Raw genomic sequence first — 21,090 nt, 5'->3', positions numbered from 1 at the left:
AAAACCAAAATAATCAGTTCTATAATCATGACTTTTTTTATTAACCAGAATTACATTGTTGTCATTACCTGGAACAATAGGAGTAATCCAAGAAGGCCAACAGGAACTGCTTGAAATAAATTATCTGTATAAACTAAGCCACCAGCAAAACTTGTTTGACAATAACTCAGCATCATAAAAGATAACAGATAAATAACCAATTTGCTTAGTTTCTCAACCAAATCACTGCTAAATCATGATAGATTCAGTTCTTTGCCTTGCAATTAAATGTGTGGACATCCCCGGTGCACGATACACCCAGCTTAGCAGAAGTCAAGAAAGAGTCATTTTTTGCATGCAAATTATCCTTATTTTTACAAAGAAACTATCTCCACAACTCAAATACTTAACCATTGCTAAACTTGCCAGTAAATGAACATTATTACTAAAATTTCTAGTTCGCTAATTTCATTCTTTATCCTTTCATTTCTAAAAGCTACTGCCTCTCACCCATCTAGCACTAGAATTTACAATGTCAGCTCTTGTTTCTATCTTATTTCCCACTATGCATATCCTTTTCAACTCTCAAATTCATTTCTGAATTTTCTACAGTAAACTCAAATAATTTTTAGCAGTAGTACGTTTCAAAGTTGTTACAAATCCAGAATTACTCCATCTGCTTCCTCACTTTACAATAATTACTGACAAAGGAACTGGTGATTAAACTTGAGAATTTCACCATTGAAAATTGAAGAAAACAATTTAAATTACAATGGAGCCATTTTATTCCCAAAAATAATGATAATGCAAAACCTTAATGTTTTAATATTGGATCATAAATGAAATTGTGTTGGCTGACAAGCTTCAGTGATCCACGTCCAAGAATTTATATGTGACAGGCTTTCTGATGGAAAACAGAAATTATAAAGTGACTAACTAGAACTATATGAATAAGAGTGATATAATCCCCTACTAATAAGGTACTCACATTATCTGGTATGAGCTGTGATTATAGTATGGTGCCACAGTAGCACGCTTAAGCCCCAAATAGAATTCCTTCGAGCACAATTTATTGGAGCAAAAGAAAAAAGTTTAGTATCATTAGATAATATCTTCAAAGCACATCAATGAAAATAAATTTTTACTTCTGTTTTGCTTGGTGTTGGTCTGACTCCAATGGATACTTCAAGCTGATTTTTTTGAAAAGAAGAGAGCAACCAACCGGAAGCAACAATCTACAACAATGCAACACAGCAAAACAAGTTGCTGCCTCAAAGACTAAAATGGAGGACACCAACAGAAGCAGTCTCTAAACCATAAGTCAGGGAAAAATCACTTAGGTATGTATCTTTACCCAGGTCCAAATTCTCTCAATTTTCTCAAATTTACCATGTTGCACAGAGCCAGTGCTTTCCTATTATAATCACTGGTCACACCGATTTACCCATTATACTCCGGATTTAACTCCAGTAAAAGACAAAAACAAAAGAAATGAAAAGAAAGGAGCAGATGTCACCACCATGCTTCTACTCCAAATAGCAGTTTTTTTTTTTTTTTTTTTTTTTGGGGGGGGGGGGGGGGGGGGGGGGGGGCTGCTCAACAATTACCTCAGTTACTTCAACAATATCAAATAATATTTAGACAGCTTTCAGGGCTCTCAAGAAACAAAATAAAATTTTGTACGTGTAAAAGTAGATAGATTTGCATAGACTTCCTCTGCAACTTCTGAATTATTTAAAAGATATTACTACCTTTAAACTGAGTAATCTGATTTGAATTACATAAATTTCCTGCATTAACGTGAGCCGACGAGAACATCCAATAATTGAAAATAAATGAGGCCCAGAAACAGCTAAAAGTTGTTGAACAGGAAACAGATCTCACAAAAATCAGACCAAATCCGTAGAAGCAAAATCACAGGTCAGGGACCAACCAAAACCGAGAACAATGATCATGGCCCCAAACACCCAGGAAAATAGCAGAATATAGAAATCTCAAAAACAGGCCAAACCGCCGGAGCAAAACCAGAAAACATATTGAGAACCGAAAATGCATCCAACCCCGGAATACCCAAAGACAGGACCACGCTCAATTCAAAGTCGGGATTTTGTTATCAAAACCAAAGATCGAAGAAATCAGATTTTCTCTCGCAAGAAGGTTCTAGGGTTTATGGCGAAAAGCCACGGCGGAGAGCGCTTGAATCAATGACCCCCAAATTTCCAATTGATCACAGTGAGAGAGAGAGAGAGAGAGAGAGAGAGAGAGAGAGCGCCGAAAGTACCTCTGACCAAAACGGAAATGCTGAGCGACGAATTAAAACGAAAGAGGGTTTCGAGGCAGAGTCCAGCGCCAGAGAGGGGGTTTTCCGAACGAGAGCAGTATTTCGGATTGGGGTTTTTACGGTTCCCAACTAACGGCCTCAAACGCACAGAGAGGGGAAAAAACCCGCCAAAAAAGCTGTGAGATACCGCCGCAAAGTACCCGTCATGGCCCGTTAAATTTTTAACCACGGATTTCATCTGACCGTCGCTAATTTTTAAATTTAAAATTTTATAATAAATTAATTATTATACTTTAATTTGTATTAAATTTTATTTTTATTTTTGGGTTAAATTCTATCAATGAAACTTATGTAAATGATATTAATATAAATTCTAAAATTGTTTAATTTAATTTTAACATCAAGTGATTTTTAATTTTATATTGAAGTATGTTTTACCAAGTTTTGACAATATTAAAAAATATATTAAATTTTAATAAAAATTAAACCTAATAATTATGGTAAAGAAAATTAATTTTTTTTTTAGTAACACAAAAATTTATATATTTTACTGACTAATCTTTTACATATTTATACATTTTAACTTTACTTAAATAATTAAATTAATTTATTATGAAAGTGACTTGAGTTGAAAATTTGGTTTGGGGGTTTAGGGATCATACTAATCTTTTTGGAGGGTTAGCAAAATTTCTCTATGAAAGGACGTTTGCCGTTTTCTAAATTCTAAAAAGGATAGTCATAAACTTCTGCTAAAACCCATTATAGAGCATCTCTAATGGAACACTTTTTGGTGCCCAGTGTTAATTTGATGTCAAAATGCAATTCAATAGATATACTAATTTGGTCTTGGGCAAAGAAAATCACGAGTACCTTGGTATAGATAAAAAAAAAAAAAATTATCATATATTAGATATATATAATAAAATATAATATACACATCATACATAAATTAGATATTTAAACAACATGCATATAAAATAATTAAATACATAAATAAATGCATATTTATTGTCCGATAAAAAGATAAAATACATAATCGATTTCTATATTGAGACAGAGTCCATTTCAATATATGGTGGTTCTAGTCAATCTACACTTAGTATGCAGTTAAGTATCGTTCTGATTACCTCTTTTTATGTTAGATATAGAAGATCTACATATTACCACTGTTCATATTTCAAAATTAAACACATAATAATTATATTTCTAATTTTTCAGTTAAAGAAAAAAAAAAAATGAAGCATCAAAAGTTAAGTTGGAAGAAATGAGAGAGACAGAACCAGGGAGGCAGAGCGCTTTGTCCCTTTTATATAAAACAAATTCCCCTTTTGTCTTCTTCCCCTTACCCAATTTAATTTTCTTTTGAAATTCGCGCACACCCCCTACCTCCTTCCCCCAATTATTATTATTTTTTATTTTTTAATTACGCACTATCACTCGCACTCGTATAACCTGCCTCAGAGTCATCATGAAAGAGATAAATCAAGGATGTGTCTAGGTAATCAGGATTTGAAACTGCGTCCATTGACATTTACCAAGGACTACTCCCAGAAGAATGCAAATTTGCCTCCCCAATAATTAATTCTACACTGGTAGTCTCCAGCATGACTTTACAACCCCTTCCTTTACCACCCAGCTGTGCTCTTGGGGCCCTTCCCCCAGTTATTCACTCAATAATTGAGAGGTTACTATGCAAGTTCACTATACACTATCCATTGTGCAATTTTGGACATTATATTTTATTGTGCAATCAATAATTAATTTCATACTATACACTGTGCATTCAACTATATATTATGCATTATTGGTAGGGGGTTAATGGTCAATTTTTGACCAATCAATTTCTAAGATATTTTGGGCACACGTTGTCGATATAAAACATAACATTATATGATGTGTGACTTTCTAGGTTCATTACCTGCTAGCAATCAAATAACACCGAAAACCCTTTTTAATATCGGTTAACCCCTTGATCCATCACAAAACTTCTCCAAATCCCGACGATGTTCTGAGAGTTTCTGAATAGCTGCTAACAGCAGTTTAAGACATTGTAGATGATAGTGAAGTCTCATTTCAGATGAACCTATTACAATTAATGATTATCGTGTGTTATAATTATTCTATCACCTAACGTCCCGACTGAGCAAGAGCTATGGAGTGACAAACTCAATAATTACGTGTCAGACCTTATTAATGTGACTAGATGACACATCAGAAAACACCTTTCATAACTTTCAATTTGTCTTGATTAGGAACTATCCCGTCACATTAATAGTAGATCACATAGAATGTTTACCCTATCAAATACAAACGAGGGCGATAGATATTATTCCCAACACCAGTCTCCATATACCAGTAATATGAAACCATATAGATAAACGTTCCCACCTTCCAATTAAATGGTTCAACTTATCAACAAATCTCTCATGCCAATACATAAAATAAATGTGTTAGTTCAAATCTAAGAATCAACACATCATCGCAACCTAATGATATGACCATTATCCACTAGTCATGTGATTAGTCATTGGCATTACATTCAGTTGATCATTTCCCAACGACCACCCATAAGTTTATTAGTGACATCTTATATCATATGATGTATGATACACTATCATTCCATCGGTATCCTCATACTAAACGAGATAGTAACCCCTGTACTAGTCCATACTCATTTAATCGAAGTCCCCATCTAAAAAATCTAAAGACTATGAATAATTTAAGATATACTATTACAAAAGAATCTTGTCACATAGTCTCAACACATTGAGAATAAGATTTTTACACAAAATATCCAAGCACTCATTTATATAATTAATTAGAGAAAATATGAATGAAAAAAATATTATATTTAAGAGATTTATACAAAAACACAATTAATGTATTAAAATAAACCCACTATATGTCATATTAACCCGCTAATTATTATAAAAAATATATGTCGATGGAAATATTTTATTAAGATCTATAAAACGAGTATAATATTGAATATATTTTAAAATATTTAATATATATTATAAATGTCATGTTAATATAAGATGAAATAACTTTACTTATGTGTATGAAAGTTTTTTATTTCAATAATTACTTAATAGAAATAAAATATTCTTAATGCAACAATTCACTATTATAACAGAAAGTAATAACACATTAACTTAAATAAAATACTCCGTGAAGCATGGAAACGGCTCGGAGGGGCCGTTTCGGCGTTTCCGAACCGTTTCCCGTTTCGGAAACGGGAAAAACGGCTTGAAACGTTTTTCGAACCGTTTGTGTAATTACTGAAAACTTTTGGGCCATTTCAAAAATTAATAAACGTAGCCGGAAACGCGTTTCCAGCCAGAAACGTGTTTCTAGCGAGCTGCCCGGCTATTTCTTTTCTTCCAGCCATTTTTTCTTCGATTTCTGCCAGCAATTTCCTTCTTCTTCCAACGCTATTAGATTAATATTATTCTTTGAATTGAATTGATTCTCTCTGTTGGTGAGTTGTTCCAAAGCCAGAATACAGAATAACCATGTTGGTGAGTTGATTCCCTTTCTCTCTTTTATATATATTTATGTATATATATATATATGCAAGTTAACTGTATATGCAAGATATATATATATGTATGTGAAGTTATATTTATCAGTATATATATGTGTGTCTCTCTCTCTATATATATTTATATATATTTTTAATATATTATAAAATTTATGTTTATTATTTATATTTAAATATTTTTTATTTTTTTATATTAAAAATTATATTTATAAAAAAACCCCTATATTTTTAAAATTTATATTTTACCCCGCGTTTTCATTTCCTATCTTTTTAGAAAAATGCCGTTTTCGTGTTTTCGTTTCCTATCGAAAACGTCTCCCGTTTCTATTTCCGTGTAACTTACGTTTTACTGATGTGTTAATTATTAGACATATCATTATCTCACTTTAGCTGATGTGTTAATTATTAGACATATCATTATCTCATTTTAGCTGCCATGTCTGTTGGATTACATATATGATCAATTAAGGATAAAATTAAAATTAAATTTCAATAATCAAATTAAAGTAAATATAAAAATTAGATAAAACTATAATATAACTCTAAGTTCAAGATGATTAGGACGGTTCGTTTTTTTTTTTGTTTGACTAGTTATGTTCATGGGCTACTTTTATGCATGGACCTTTTTGGGGCTAATGACCTTTTAATTTCTGTATTTTGCACAAAAAGAAATAACAGATTCTTTCTTCTCTTTTGGAATAAATTGAAATATATAAATAAAAATGAAGGAGACAACACCAGCTTTCCCGTGATTAAAAATAGTGATTTGGCAGCTTCTGGGAATTGACCTTCCATCTCAAATAACTTCTTTAGTTTTTATTTTCTATACTTTATGCAAAAAGTACAAATTCGATCCATACAGTGCGGAGTACATTAAGATATACACAACGTTATTAAATGACACGTGTTTGTCACCCTCTAACCTAACTTAAAAATATTCCATCTAAACATGGGTTATGCATTCTTTTTTTTTGTAAAAATTGTAAGCGCTATATTTATTTATTTCCTTGTTAATTTATTGGGGTCTATCCGACTATATTGTTGCTAGAAAAAGTGACTCAGGTGTGTAAAAAATATAAAAGATAATAAAATATTATATTTTTTCATTAAACAAAATGTACATGATCGCTATTTCACAATTTCACGTATTCATGTCATTGATTACCTAAAAAGAGATAAATCATAAACGTAAAACTTTACTTTATTACGTAGATAAAGATTCAAATTCGTGTTTTACTAAATTAACATTAATATAACACTCATTATTATCATTCAATTTATGAGGACAATAAAATAAGTACTTAAATAATAAGATATAGGTAGATGGACATTAATTAATAATTAATAAATGAAGGCATGTGAACATGTACCAAAAATACACAAAGCAAATGGGAAACGCAAGGCATCCGTAAATTGAATTTGGTTTGGGTGTGTTGTTGGGAGGGGATAATTTTCTTGAATTATTTTGTTAATAAAAAATGAAAAAAAAGGTTAATGTAAATAAGGGTGTTATGATTACGTCATTTCTGTAATTTTATATTAATATTTATCGATAGAATAACCCTATCCCTTTAAGAAATCACTTCCATGGGCGGATAGGCTTGAATTGGGTTACCGGTAGTCGTTCGAGAATTGAACTCTTCTTTCCGTCGTAGAACGTCCATACGATGTACTTCGAACATCGTGCAATTCATTAGACGTACTGTCCTCCGCCCCAACCCCCAACTCCAAATTTACCTATTTTCACATTAAAATTTATTTCTATAGAAGTCAAGTGATCCATATATTTGAATTTATCCACGTGTAAAATTTGGAGCCGATGGTGGCGTCCGAACGAACAAGTCAGACAGGAACAGAACCCGATACCGCACGCCTATAAACGTAGGCTGATACAAGAGCTAGCGTCTAGAGGGAGAGACGGGGTGAGAGAGGAGTGAGAGTGTGAGATAGTGGTCTCTCAGATGGCGGTGGAGAGAGACATCGACGATCTGCCGAAGAACGCCGCCAACTACACGGCTCTGACGCCGTTGTCGTTTCTGGAGAGAGCGGCTCTGGTCTATCCTAATCGCAAATCGGTGGTCCATGGATCGCTGAACTACACCTGGCTCCAGACCTACCGACGCTGCCGTCAACTGGCCTCCGCCCTTTCCTGCCGCTCCGTCGGCTTCGGTAGCACGGTAAATTGCCTCTCTTCTCGCTTTAGCTTTCTTTTGGATCGCCGATAGATAGAGGATCAGGAATTTTGGAATTAGAGTTTACTTGTGTGATAAGTCCATCGGTTAATTCTGGCTTCCAGTCTCGAGTGTTCTTTTTCTTATCGTAAAATCAAATCCCAAGAACTTGCTACTGATTTTTGTTATTGTATGATCTGCTCGGTTTGATCTTGCGATCAATTTTAACGTCCTGTTTTGTTTTTTTTTTTTCCCTGTTTCTCGGAGAAAGAATAATAATTAAAAATATTTATTCTTGTATTGTTATTTTATTAGATAATAATACTATTATTTTTTGCTTGGAGAAAGAATAACATTTCTAATATTAACAATAATATTAATATTATTTTCGTACTAGTAAATCACTATTACTATGTGATTAATTTTAATACTTATGTATTAAATAAAAAATATTAAGAATAATGCATTGGTGTTTTCGGAAAAAAAAGTATTGTGTATTGGCTATTAATTAATACTATAATATTAATAAATACCAAATTAGGATTATTAGATTACTAACATTATAGAAAAGAAAAATTCCTTACAAGGCAAAAAGAAAAAAAAAAGAGAGTCTAAAATTCATCATCAGTATAATTAATGTATTTTAACATTACTTATTGAAAAAATATTATAACATTAGCAACATCATGAATATTATATTTTATAACATTGTCAATATAATTTCCAATAGTTTTGACATGATAATAATAATCTTTATTATTATTATTATTTTTTCATGAATATCATAATATTAGTAATATTATGAATGTTGTGTTAATATTATAAGATGAACAATATAATTAGTAATATTTTAATGTAATAATGGCATTAATAACATGATATTATTGGTTATAACAATATCATCATAATAATATTATAATACCAATTCAATTATATTAATGACATTAAAATTATGGGAAGATATATTTTCAAAAAATGAAAACATTATTTTGAGAGCAAGTGAAAACACCTTTTAATTATATCTGTTTTCAAAATTTTGAAATGAAAACAAACAAGGATTACAACACAATCAAATAGGCCTTAAGCAAGCAATTGTATGCGTTTTGGACAAAATGTAAATTAAGTAGACTGGATTATGTTGCTTATTTGATGCCATATTTTATCTAGTTCACATCAAATGAACTGAACGAGTTGAAATGGTTGAACTAAACTGTTTGTTTCTTGAGAATTAAGAATGGAAACTGAGCTAAAGTAGTCTGAAAACATGACCAAGCTGGACGAATTTAGCTGGTTCTTGGTCAGTTTGCCTATCCATACCTACATGCCAGATATAAATTGGAGCTTTTCTATGCATGGACTAGCTGATGCCAGCACCATCTTGCATGCTTCAAAGTTTTACTTTGCTAATGTCTTCCTTAGTGTTTTATTTTATTTTACTTTTATATTAACTAGATCAAATGGATATGGCCATGGAGAGGTAAAATTCTTGTAGATGATCTCACCTAGTGGGATAAAGGCTTGTGATGTTATTGTTGTAAGCATATCAAATTATATTTATTTACCAGCAATTCTCATTATATTCAAAGTTTTGAATGATTTATTGGCCTTGACTTCAATTTGTGCATCTGAATGTGTATTTCTCATATTAAAGGAGGACCTTTCCTAATTGTTTATATCAGTTTTATTTTCTACTTGATTAACTCAAAGTTGGTATGCTTAATCATGGAGAACACTGAGAAGTTCATGAGTTAGCTGACTGAGTTGTACGCTAGCTATTCTGACGGCCCTTCTGACATATATAGGATGGGGGTTTTACAGCTTATGGTTAGTGATTATTTTTGTGTTGCTGAACAAGGAGTTCAGATTGTGTGGGCGCCTAGCTTGGATCCAGTTGCTTAACTTTATTTTGTAGTTCTGGAGTTAGGCAAAAGTACACCAAAAAAAAAGAAAGAAAAAAGAATGCTTTCTGAACTAAGTTTCAAAACAAATATTTTGATTCCTATAGTTGTTACAACACTGGTCCAGTTCACTTAAAAGATCATACTGATACCAAAGGATTTATTCATCTTTTGTTATTTTCTTTTAGGAATAAATCTATTAGGAAAAAGTGTATTGTTATGAAATGCTCTGTAATATCAAAAGAGTTCCTGTTAGAAGATATATGAATATGTATGGCTGATTAAATATAACTTGCTAGAAATACACACGACATCAACCTTGATTAGTTCCAAATGAAAAATTCCCTGCCCAAGAAGCACCTACTCTTTTCAGAATGGAGAGCGTTACTCTGTTCATAGAGGATCTGGGGTCTAGATTGCTTGACGCATTTGAAACATGTGGTCCATTCAACGCTATTGTATCTTATCAAAATACTATAAAATGTGGGGTACTGCCTTCTATTTCCTATTCCATGCATTGAATAGATCTCTACCGCAGGTAAGTTGTAATGGGGATTGCCTCACAACTTGTTGGCAAATGGACTTACTAGTAACTGTTATCTTAGATGCTAAATTCTTAAAATTGTAAATCACAAAAAAATTATGAATTACTAGGACTTTCGGCTGCATAAAGAGAATAATGCGAAGTCAGCCCTCAGTACCCTTCTATAATTATCATTCAAAGCACCTTCACCAAACCTCAGTGGTGATGGGGACAGTTGTCTAGTTTTCTTCTAATTTAGATTTATTTGGGACCTTCAACCCAGATGGGATTTTGATTTTGATTGTGATTTTTTTTTTGAGATTTTCAGTGGAGATTTTGGTGGAACTTTGTCTGATCATTCCGTCACTAGAGGATTGTATTAGGAAGGCATCTTATATAAAAATTTTCATGTTCTTTTGTGTGGATTTGTATTGTCAATGCAACTTTTAGAAGTCAATTGACATTATGAATGTTGTGCCATTGATCCCAACTTGGCTAGGATAATGTGCAGTTGACGATGGTGGTTGTTTCCCTATAAGATAATGCGTGGATTGATTTACTTGGTGTGTCTTTGTTAGCATTTTATTTAAATTTGGTATGTTCATTTGGATAAGAATATTTGTGGATTTTCTCTCCCTCCTAGTTGCTCTTTTTTCTTTCCCCTTTGTCCTCCCTTTCCTTATCTCTGCCAATTCTTCTCTCCCCTTCCTATTTTAAGTCTGTTCTCTTCTCTAACCTCTATTATTTTCTTCATCCATCTCTTTTCTCTCCAATCTGGGTCTCTACATTAGGGGACAATAGTTCAGAATCAAAAAGCATACTTCTCTGCTCCATAATAGTGTTTGGTACTCCAAAACCATGCCATATATCCCACTGCCTCTATATTTAGAATTATTAGACATCCATGTATGCTGTCTAGCTTTGCCCCTTACTTCCTTGCCTACCTACCTTTTGACCAGCAGCATACGCCTGGTCCATCACCTGATGAGAAGGTGCATGGAAAGCATCCTTTGTCTTACTTAGTCTTCCAAACTCCTCTGCACCTGGACCCTAGAATCTGACTGAAGGGGCCTGTACAAGAAGCTTGTTTCCTCCTCTACTCAAATTGGGACTTCAAAGACCCATTCTCCCATTTCTAATCATGATAGTAACTGGCAAAGAAGCCTTTGTGTCATAACCTTCATCCTTGCGGACCTTGACCATGGATGATTAATGCCTTTAGGATAGAAACTTGAAAGAGATACAATGGAGCTGTCCAGTTAAGCAGGACCCTTTTTCTGAAATTTTTCATAGAAAACAGAAAATCGGGAGCATCTTCAAATGAGAAATATTTTCAAGTAGCAAACAGAAAACTCTGTATTTCAAATTTGTACTGATTGTTGTCTACCGTTTTATTCACAGAAAAGGCATTTTCCCTATGTTTCTGAACCAAAAAGCCAAGTTCCCAACCCAACCAAAATCAATACTAATTGTACTTATATTAATATCTATATGAATAGTAAAAATTTGAATTTAAAAATTTAATAATAATAAATAATATATAATATCGAAATATCAATAATATTAGTATTATAAATAAAGATTAAAAATATTAATGAATACAAAATTAACTAATAATAAATAATATTATAAATTTAAAATAAACTAATTAATAATATCAACAATGTTAAGTATCGTAAAGCTGTATAAAAGAATTAAACTTTATAATCAATATCATTAACGTTTCCAATATTACCGCCTAAGAGGAATGTCTATGTCTTGATGTTATTTCGGCTAGTTGGCATTTTGTAGTTTACTGTATATTTTTAACTTATTCTTGCAGGTGGCAGTAATAGCACCAAATGTCCCTGCTAGCTATGAAGCTCATTTTGGAGTCCCAATGGCTGGAGCGGTTATAAATCCTGTCAACATCCGGCTAAATGCACAAACTGTAGCATTTCTTTTAGAACACTCGTTGTCGGCTGTTGTCATGGTTGATCAAGAATTTTTTCCGTTGGCAGAGCAAGCTTTGAAAATTTGGCAAGAGAAAAGCAAAGGTAGTTTTAAGCCACCAATTCTGGTTGTCATAGGTGATGAAAACTGTGATCCGAAGTGGCTCAAATATGCTTTAAGCAGAGGGGCAATCGAATATGAGAAGTTCCTTCAGACTGGTGACCCTGAGTTTGCATGGAAACCACCAGAAGATGAATGGCACAGTATTTCTTTGGGATATACTTCTGGTACAACAGCCAGCCCTAAAGGGGTGGTTTTACATCATCGAGGAGCATATGTCATGTCTTTGAGTTCTGCTCTAATATGGGGGATGACTGAGGGACCTGTCTACCTATGGACTCTCCCCATGTTCCATTGCAATGGCTGGTGTTTCACATGGACACTTGCAGCTCTTTGTGGGACAAGCATATGCCTTCGACAGGTAACTCTGTGGGGTTTCCTATTTAGATTTTATGTCCAAGAAATTATACATTCTTGCTTCCCCTAATTTAACCTTTTATATGGCCTAAAATAAAAAATCTTTATGAAGATGTAAAGGAGATCTTGACACAATTTCACTTATATGAAAAGAAAGGGGAATTTTGGTGCCACTTTAGACTCCATGCTATTGGACTAGCTAGTTTTACTCTTGAATAGTGTACTCCACTTAAAGTTACCAAGAGGAATGTTTATTGCATGCGTGTATTAGGCCAAACTCTCAACTAGTAAAAATACACAGCTGGATTTGTAGTCTTGGTCTTATGAAAATGTATAACTGTTTAATTTTCCAATTTATTTGTAATTGAAGTGCTATGTTGTTTGCAACTTCAATTGGAATTTTCCTGTGTTGCTATATTAGTTCTTGTCATTCGTGTCATCCCACTCTACTACTCTTTGTGCATTTGGCTCAAGGCAATTATGAACCTTCTTTGTTGGATTTTAGGTTATTTAACTGGCTATTATCTTTTCCATCGAATTCCCTCGATCACTTCACTTCATGCTCCTTGGACATGCTAATTGCAGGTCACAGCAAAGGCAGTTTATTTAGCCATAGCACAACAAGGGGTGACCCATTTCTGTGCTGCACCTGTCGTGCTCAATACAATAGTAAATGCTCCACGAAATGAGACCATCCTTCCTCTGCCTCGTGTAGTCCATGTAATGACAGCCGGTGCTGCCCCACCCCCTTCCGTTCTGTCTGCGATGTCTCAAAATGGTTTCCGTGTTACCCATACTTACGGCCTCTCAGAAACCTATGGCCCCTCCACTGTGTGTGTGTGGAAGCCTGAGTGGGATGCACTCCCCCTGGAAGCTCAAGCCCGCCTCAATGCCCGCCAGGGTGTCCGATACATTGCCTTGGAGAACCTTGATGTGGTCAATACCAAAACTATGATGCCTGTACCAGCTGATGGAACCACGGTTGGGGAGATAGTGATGCGGGGTAATGCTGTAATGAAGGGCTACTTGAAGAATCCTAAAGCAAATGCCGAGACTTTTGCAAATGGCTGGTTTCACTCTGGGGACCTGGCTGTGAAGCATGAAGATGGTTATATAGAAATCAAAGACAGATCAAAGGATATCATAATATCTGGTGGTGAAAACATCAGCAGTGTGGAGATAGAAAACACACTATATCTACACCCGGCAATTTTGGAGGCATCGGTTGTGGCAAGGCCAGATGAGAGATGGGGAGAATCACCTTGCGCCTTTGTGACACTAAAGCCAGGCTTTGATAAACAAGATGAAGAGGGGATGGCAGAAGACATAATAACGTTTTGCCGCACAAAGATGCCTGCATATTGGGTTCCAAAATCAGTAATATTTGGACCATTGCCAAAAACAGCTACTGGTAAGGTACAGAAGCACCTACTGAGGGCCAAGGCAAAGGAGCTGGCACCTGTAATGAGGAGCCGGTTATGAAAATAATGTCCAGCACATCATAAGATGTGGCATTCTGGTGGTGCTACTGCTTGGACCTTTGTCAAAGATGGCTGCAGGAGGTTAGAAAAGCATTTGGCGACGACCAAGGCAAAGGAGACGGGACCTGTGGAGTACAAGTAGCAGCATGTGACTAATAAAAGTTAGCTTCTTATGGTGCTGTTCATTTCCCTTTCATCAATTTTCTTTACAGTTATATACCGGACTTTATGTTGTTGGACAAAATGGGTTTGGTTAATCTATTTGTTAATTTAGCTCGCCCTTCCCTGCATATAATGGCATGTTTAGTTTGATTTGGGCCTAGTTTTTGTACCCAAGGGTTGAAGCCAACTTGTTTACATTCTCTGATTTTGCTTCTCCCCAGCAATAGCAATGCTCCCCCAATCCCATGTTGGAATTTGGGTCCGGATGATCCAATTGGGTCGCCCATGTCAGCAATGAGGCGTTATGACCCAATTACGTACGATTAGGAGAGAGGAGTAGAAATGGACTCTGCCATGAGATTTTCTTTATACGAAGAACCCAATTTATAGATTTATGTGGTATATATGTGTACACGAATCAATTTTCTCTCTAATAAAACTCTCTTCTAGCGCTGGTTTGAAATCTTGCATTTTGGTGTAGGTTCAGTTGTAGATTTGTTAATTCGCCTTTGGAGTGGCGTGCTCTGTTACATTGGCATTGTGGCTAAGGCTGTTTTTGTGCTCGAGAAGCATGTAGAAACACAATGTCGTAAACCAAAGCGTAGAATTGGTATCAAATTGTGTCTCTGTTACTGGACTCGTAGACTGTATACCTCTGCATGGTTCTCTACCATTAAAGTCTGCTCCTAGTTGTTTTCGTAGCCCTGATGGGAGTGGCCGCCAGAACATGTGCAGATTTTGTAATAAGTTTATACAGTAAACTAACAACTATGAATCTATATATATCGATTATGATTCAGATAACTATGGCAAATATATACATATATATATGTATATATTAATTGAATCTTGCTGCTTTCTTCTTCTTGTTGATCAATTTCGTTTTGGGGGGGCACGACTCTTTTTGCGCGTCGTTCTTATCACATAATCGGCCAGCGGAAGTTGATAATCTCAAAAGAAAATACGATATATTATTTAATCATAAGTACGTACGTACATACATGCAGAGAGGACAAGGAAGTTACATCTGCGTCAAACTCAAATGGATCAGGCACATTCATTTTCATTCACCGGATAGTTGGAACATGGAAGAGATGGCTGGCTGGCCGGCCGGGGCCAATTGATTGATGTTTTTTTAAGGATAAGAATGTTCTATCTATCCAATGAATCAGCTGGCTCTACCATGCAACTTAAAAGCAAAGCAAAGCAATGCTGGGAAGCATTCTTTCCACGTAGGTGGGTCTCATCTCATCTCATCTCATCAGCAATCAATCTGTTATTTTTATTATTGTTATTGATGAGAATTTTGGCAACTATTATTGTTTAAATGTGTATATATATATATATATTCAGTCAATTCAAGAGTATACATAATAAAATTTATAAATTGTGTGTGCCTGCCAAATAAGTATATAAAAATTTGTGTATAAAATTACTCTTTAGACAAATGTATTTAATCCCACTCAAAACAAAGAATTCTAACCTTCTACCACTGTTACTGAGGTATCTGTTGGAGTCTTATCATATGCTACTATTAGTTTGCAGCATTGGATGAGATGAGATTCTTCTGGTGCCCCTACATACATATAAATAGCCTTCTGATTCAAAATATTCCTTTCAGAGTGAGTGGATATGTGGTTGGGTGGGCCCACCTGTTTTATCAAAGCCCAGATGGGCCCTGCTTTAGCCACATCCAACTCCAACTACACACACACACACATAGAGCTCTCAGATGTCACGGCTCAATTGAGCTGTCCATGCCATGCACGCCAAATAACTACCAATCATGCTTCACATGAACCAAAGCTAAACGCCAATCAGTTCATTCATCGAAAATGACATTTTCCTAATCTTTAAAAATTAATAATACCTAAGAAAAATATTTTCATAAATTATAAAATAATAATATGTTAAAAATAATATTTATAGTTTTGTCCAATTAATGTCACTTTACCTATCTTTAAAGACTATAAATAAAAATTAATAACAAATAAAAGGAGATTATTAAAACACGATATTTCTACATATCAACTAAAATTGTGAAGATAAGATATTTTGGTATAAAGTAGTAGTTATTTTGAAGGGGGAATTGGGTACTGATTCTTTATTGATTGAATGCTCAATTTCAATCTTTTGAAAAGCTAACTTAGCTAAGTCACAATTAAAAAAAGGGCCCCTTCCAAGCCACTTGTTAAAGGGACTCGTGACCCATCCTCATGCTTATTTATGCTTGGATAAGATATACACGTATGTATATATACACATTAGTCTATATATAAGTGGCATGCATTCTTATATATATATATATATAAATATAAGAAAATAAATAATATCTAACTTTTCTTTGGCTACATAATGTCTAATATATACTTTTGGGGAATGGCTAGCTAGCTTTATGGTTTGTCTTGTAGTAAAGGGAGAAAGGTTGTTATATATAAGTTTGTACGTACGTATAATATATATATATATGGCAATTAATTAATTAATTAATTTAGGGAGATATTGATGCAATCTGCATTGCATGGTTGGTGCCGCCAGCAATAGCATCCGTCCACCAAATTGCTTTGTTATTACACTATACTTATGCCTATAAGTGAAGCATTACGCATTAATTAATGCTGTTTTTTTTTGGTAGATTGGAAAATCAAGAACAAACTAACAACCGGTAGGAGCACCTCCAAACATGTTCTAATAACTACCCAGTGGAAAACAATATCAAATTAACAATTGTACCATAATCCAAGTAATTGGTCGAGTTTGAGTAAAAATGGGGGATCATTTGATCAAAGAAAGAAATTAAGAAAAAATATATATAAATATGTCTCATATGTAACCATGTTAAGTGATGGCAAACAATAAGAGTAATTAATTATCTATTATTCTTTTGTTGCCCACGTGATGGCTCGTGGTTGCAATTATATATTATTATATATAGAATACTAATGAATTAAAATAGGGTTTGAGAAGGAAAAACTTAATTTTAGTGGTGACCCTCACGATTGTTTTTCGTCTGGTCATGGGTATCTAATCTAGCCAGCTGCTAGGTAGCTATAGCATATTAATTAATTACTAAATATAAAAGTTTTGAGATTAGTTAATAGCCGAATAAGGCAAACGTCTTTGCGTAAGTGACAACTGAAGTGGGTGAAATTTAATTTAATTCGGATAAACCCATAACTTATATTATATATAATGCGTCGTTAATAATTAATTAATATTCTACCAAATGCCCTAATTAAAAGCCAACTCTTATTTATGTAATGTATACCTCTTTTGACTTGTCCACATGCTAATTATTCAAACACAAATTAAGTAAGTCATCAGGTACTCTAAAACACCTTGTTAAAGAGATATATATAAAAAAAAAAATCTATATGTATATATATATATATCTCACTTTTAATTTTGCTAGCCTATATTGATAAAATACCAAAGCATATAATTCACCATTATGATCTTTTCACTTTTTGTCCTATCTAGCTAGAATGCTTAATTCAGCCAAAGTTGTTACTTATAAATAAATAATTCCCAGCTAGTTCAATTATGAAATAGATCACACCAATAATTTATGAAATAATGTAACTATATTAAAATGATTGTATATTCTATGTGTCTCCCCACAACCAAATAAACAAACCCCTCAAAAGATATGTTACGAATTATCTAATTAAAACAGTTAAAATTATAATAATTTTCAATTATCCCATTTATGCGATACACTGTACGTATTCAATCATACTAGAATTTTATGTATATAATCAATTATGCAAGATCTGATCCTTTTTGCTACTCTTAAATTTTTATTTTTTGCCAAATTAGTTTTGAAACATTTTTGAAATGATCAGGACATTGCCTAAATAAGAAATAACGTTAATTAAACTAAAGCTATCTCTAATATTTATTTAATTAAGTCAAATCGAATGAAAAACTAAAACTAAAATTGAAAAAATCGGCTGTGGTTTGTTGGAATCCATAGTTGATGGTTGGTCTTCATCAACTGAAGATGACGATTGATTCATTTTATTTTTTATATTGTATTAAATTTAACTTAATTAAATATATATAAGGGAGGAGTCGTGACCTTTTGAAAAGTTCATGAACTAATTAATTTAATAAAAGAATAAAAGTTTAAGGGTGTCCAAGTCGAAGTCCCAAAATTTGGGAGTATACAATCAATTTTTTCAATGTAATTAGTAACAAATGGAATGTATGACTAATTTTGAAAAATTTAGAAATTAACTGGACAAAATTTTAACGTTAAAGAAGTATTCTGATCAAATGGTCAAAATTCATGAGATGTTTAATTAATTTGGCCTTAGTTTTTTCAAAATGTACAGCTATACGTACAGAGGGGCAGGCATATAGAGGATGGAAGGTCTGGGCGACCAAAATTTTAACAATAAAATATATGCATGTTTTTGCCTGCCTTTTAGTACTATAGATTATAATAATAATAAAACTAACAAGTTTACAAGAATCATAATGAAGCTAATGATCAAAGGATACGGATATTAATTGCTATATATTATACATAATATGGAGCTTTCAAACAACCACATATATATGGGCCGGGGGCTTTAGATTGTTTGCTTGCTCAAACAATTAATTTATGCTATATATATATATATATATATATATGTTCATAAGCCTAAAGGCAGATTGAGATTGTAAGCTTGTACTTTTGGTGAATTATAATTACCAACCTGTGAGTGATGGCAATTCGATTGTGATGTCTTCTCCTTTGGAACTATCTTAATTATTTATGCCTCCCTTTCCACTAATTATTAACTTTTCCTTGTTTTTTTTTTAATAAATTAACATTTTTTATGATGGCAGTTAATTAACTTTTTTTATAATTTTTGTACAAGACTCATAATTAAGCCAAAAGGGTTTTATTTTTAATAATTATTTAGTGCTATGAACTTTTTTTTTTGTTATGTAGGTTTCAAACACTAAAATTAAAATCATCAAATTATATCAAATATAAATTAATTTAAGTTTAAATTCGTAGCTAGGTTGAAGAATAAGCTAATAATAACTAATGCAACAACCAATGAAAGTGATCTGAGTTTACCGGAGACCATTATATATTAATTTCAACCATTAATTCACCTAACTTTATTTTACCTATGATCTAACTATGAGAGAGATTGTGACTAAAACGTGCAATATATATATTTGGGCATGGAACAATAACATTTAGTGTGGCAGTTAAAAATGTTAAGTACTGTTACACAAAATGTTATTTAGTAATCTTTAAATAACATTTTAATTTTAAACTAAAATATAAAATCCAAGCCTCTTCCAAACTATATATTATAAATTAAAAAGACCAAAGTTTTTTTAACTAATTAAATGCATATTAATTAATTAATTAATAGCGAGAAAATACAAATTTTAACAATTAATTAAGCAACGCATCTCCTAGCTAGAGACTAGCTAGAGACAATTAGAAAACATTAAAGTAGTCAAAACAATTAAGAGTAAAGAATTAATACTCCATCAACGAAGGATTAAACCTAACAGAAGAAACTCAAACATATATATATATATGTCTCAACAAGCTAGCTAGGGAGAGCCCTAAAAACGAAACAGATCAACATTAATAACTTCCTTCAACGCCTACACTACACATCAAAACAAACACAGTACTCCCTGATCATAATATTGAGTATTCTTTACTTCACTCCTCGTATTGCTTATGTGTGGAAGAGAAATCTAGGCTATAATAATAATAATAATATATATAGTGTCTGTGACTTGACTACCCGATCGAAAAGATTGTATATATTTTTGTCTTTTCATGTATATATATACATGTGTGTGTATGCATCTGGACAATTTAGAGCTACTACTCTAGCTAGCTAGCTAGCCTAATGGAAATTAATATAATTAAGGAACTAATTATGACTAATTAATTACTGTTGCTTGAAATTGTACAACAAAATTAAGATCACGCGGTCTCTACAGACTACAGCCATGCCAGCCTCAGACAAAATTCATTAAGCATGTTAACACGCACGCAGCTTCCCTCAATTCCATGATTAAATCAACATTTACATGGGGAGTAATACTGTTTGGTCCTTGACAAAAACTCTCTTGACTAGCTAGCTAGCTAGCTAGTAGTATATATGTTTGTTTGGGTTAGAAAATTAATTAGATGCGTGTTCTTCTTACCCTCTCTCCCGGAAGCCACATCCTTGGCTGACAATACACTACGTGGATTTGCATTCTCGAAACCTTCTCGTGAAAGTGACATATATATATATATGGGTCGATTATGTATATATTTATAGTCGCATGTAAAAATTGTATATATGTTTTTTTATTCTTAATTTGCGCGCGGGGGGTTTTAATTATGCGTTACCATAAATAATAATATGATTTATTTGTTAATAATGAATGGCCGTGCATGCATCAAGGAAAAACTCTAATTTCAATATCTAATTTTGATTTTAAAATACATGCAGTATCACCAAGAAGAATTTTTTTTTTTTAATTACAAAACACACTTCAATAAATATGATATCAATAATTATAAAGAAATTATAGAAGAAAATAAAAGTGCCTAAATATATTGTAACGGACCCCAGAGGGCGAAATAAGTACAATATTTCGGTTAGCAAACTGGAGTACTACTGC

The 21,090-nt window shown here is 33.2% G+C and overlaps 1 protein-coding gene and 1 long non-coding RNA gene across 2 annotated transcripts; one reads left to right on the top strand and one right to left on the bottom strand.

The window, feature by feature from the left end:
* LOC127798955 (uncharacterized) lies at positions 1 to 2,439 on the bottom strand. The gene is made up of 2 exons (XR_008022509.1): positions 2,261 to 2,439; positions 1 to 1,214 (listed from the first exon to the last, which is right to left on the bottom strand). It is a non-coding gene; the product is annotated as an uncharacterized LOC127798955 (long non-coding RNA).
* Positions 2,440 to 7,501: 5,062 nt separating this feature from the next.
* On the top strand, positions 7,502 to 14,566 carry LOC127799003 (acetate--CoA ligase CCL3). The gene is made up of 3 exons (XM_052332673.1): positions 7,502 to 7,981; positions 12,219 to 12,809; positions 13,391 to 14,566. Exons 1-3 carry the CDS (start codon positions 7,766 to 7,768, stop codon positions 14,285 to 14,287), a joined length of 1,704 nt encoding a protein of 567 aa, XP_052188633.1. The 5' UTR covers positions 7,502 to 7,765; the 3' UTR covers positions 14,288 to 14,566.
* The last annotated feature ends 6,524 nt before the right edge of the window (positions 14,567 to 21,090 follow it).

This window comes from Diospyros lotus, chromosome 4, assembly GCF_014633365.1.
Source record: "Diospyros lotus cultivar Yz01 chromosome 4, ASM1463336v1, whole genome shotgun sequence".
Lineage (NCBI taxonomy): Eukaryota > Viridiplantae > Streptophyta > Magnoliopsida > Ericales > Ebenaceae > Diospyros > Diospyros lotus.
Note: the sequence above shows the minus strand (reverse complement) of the source record. Positions and strands in the feature narration are given on the sequence as shown.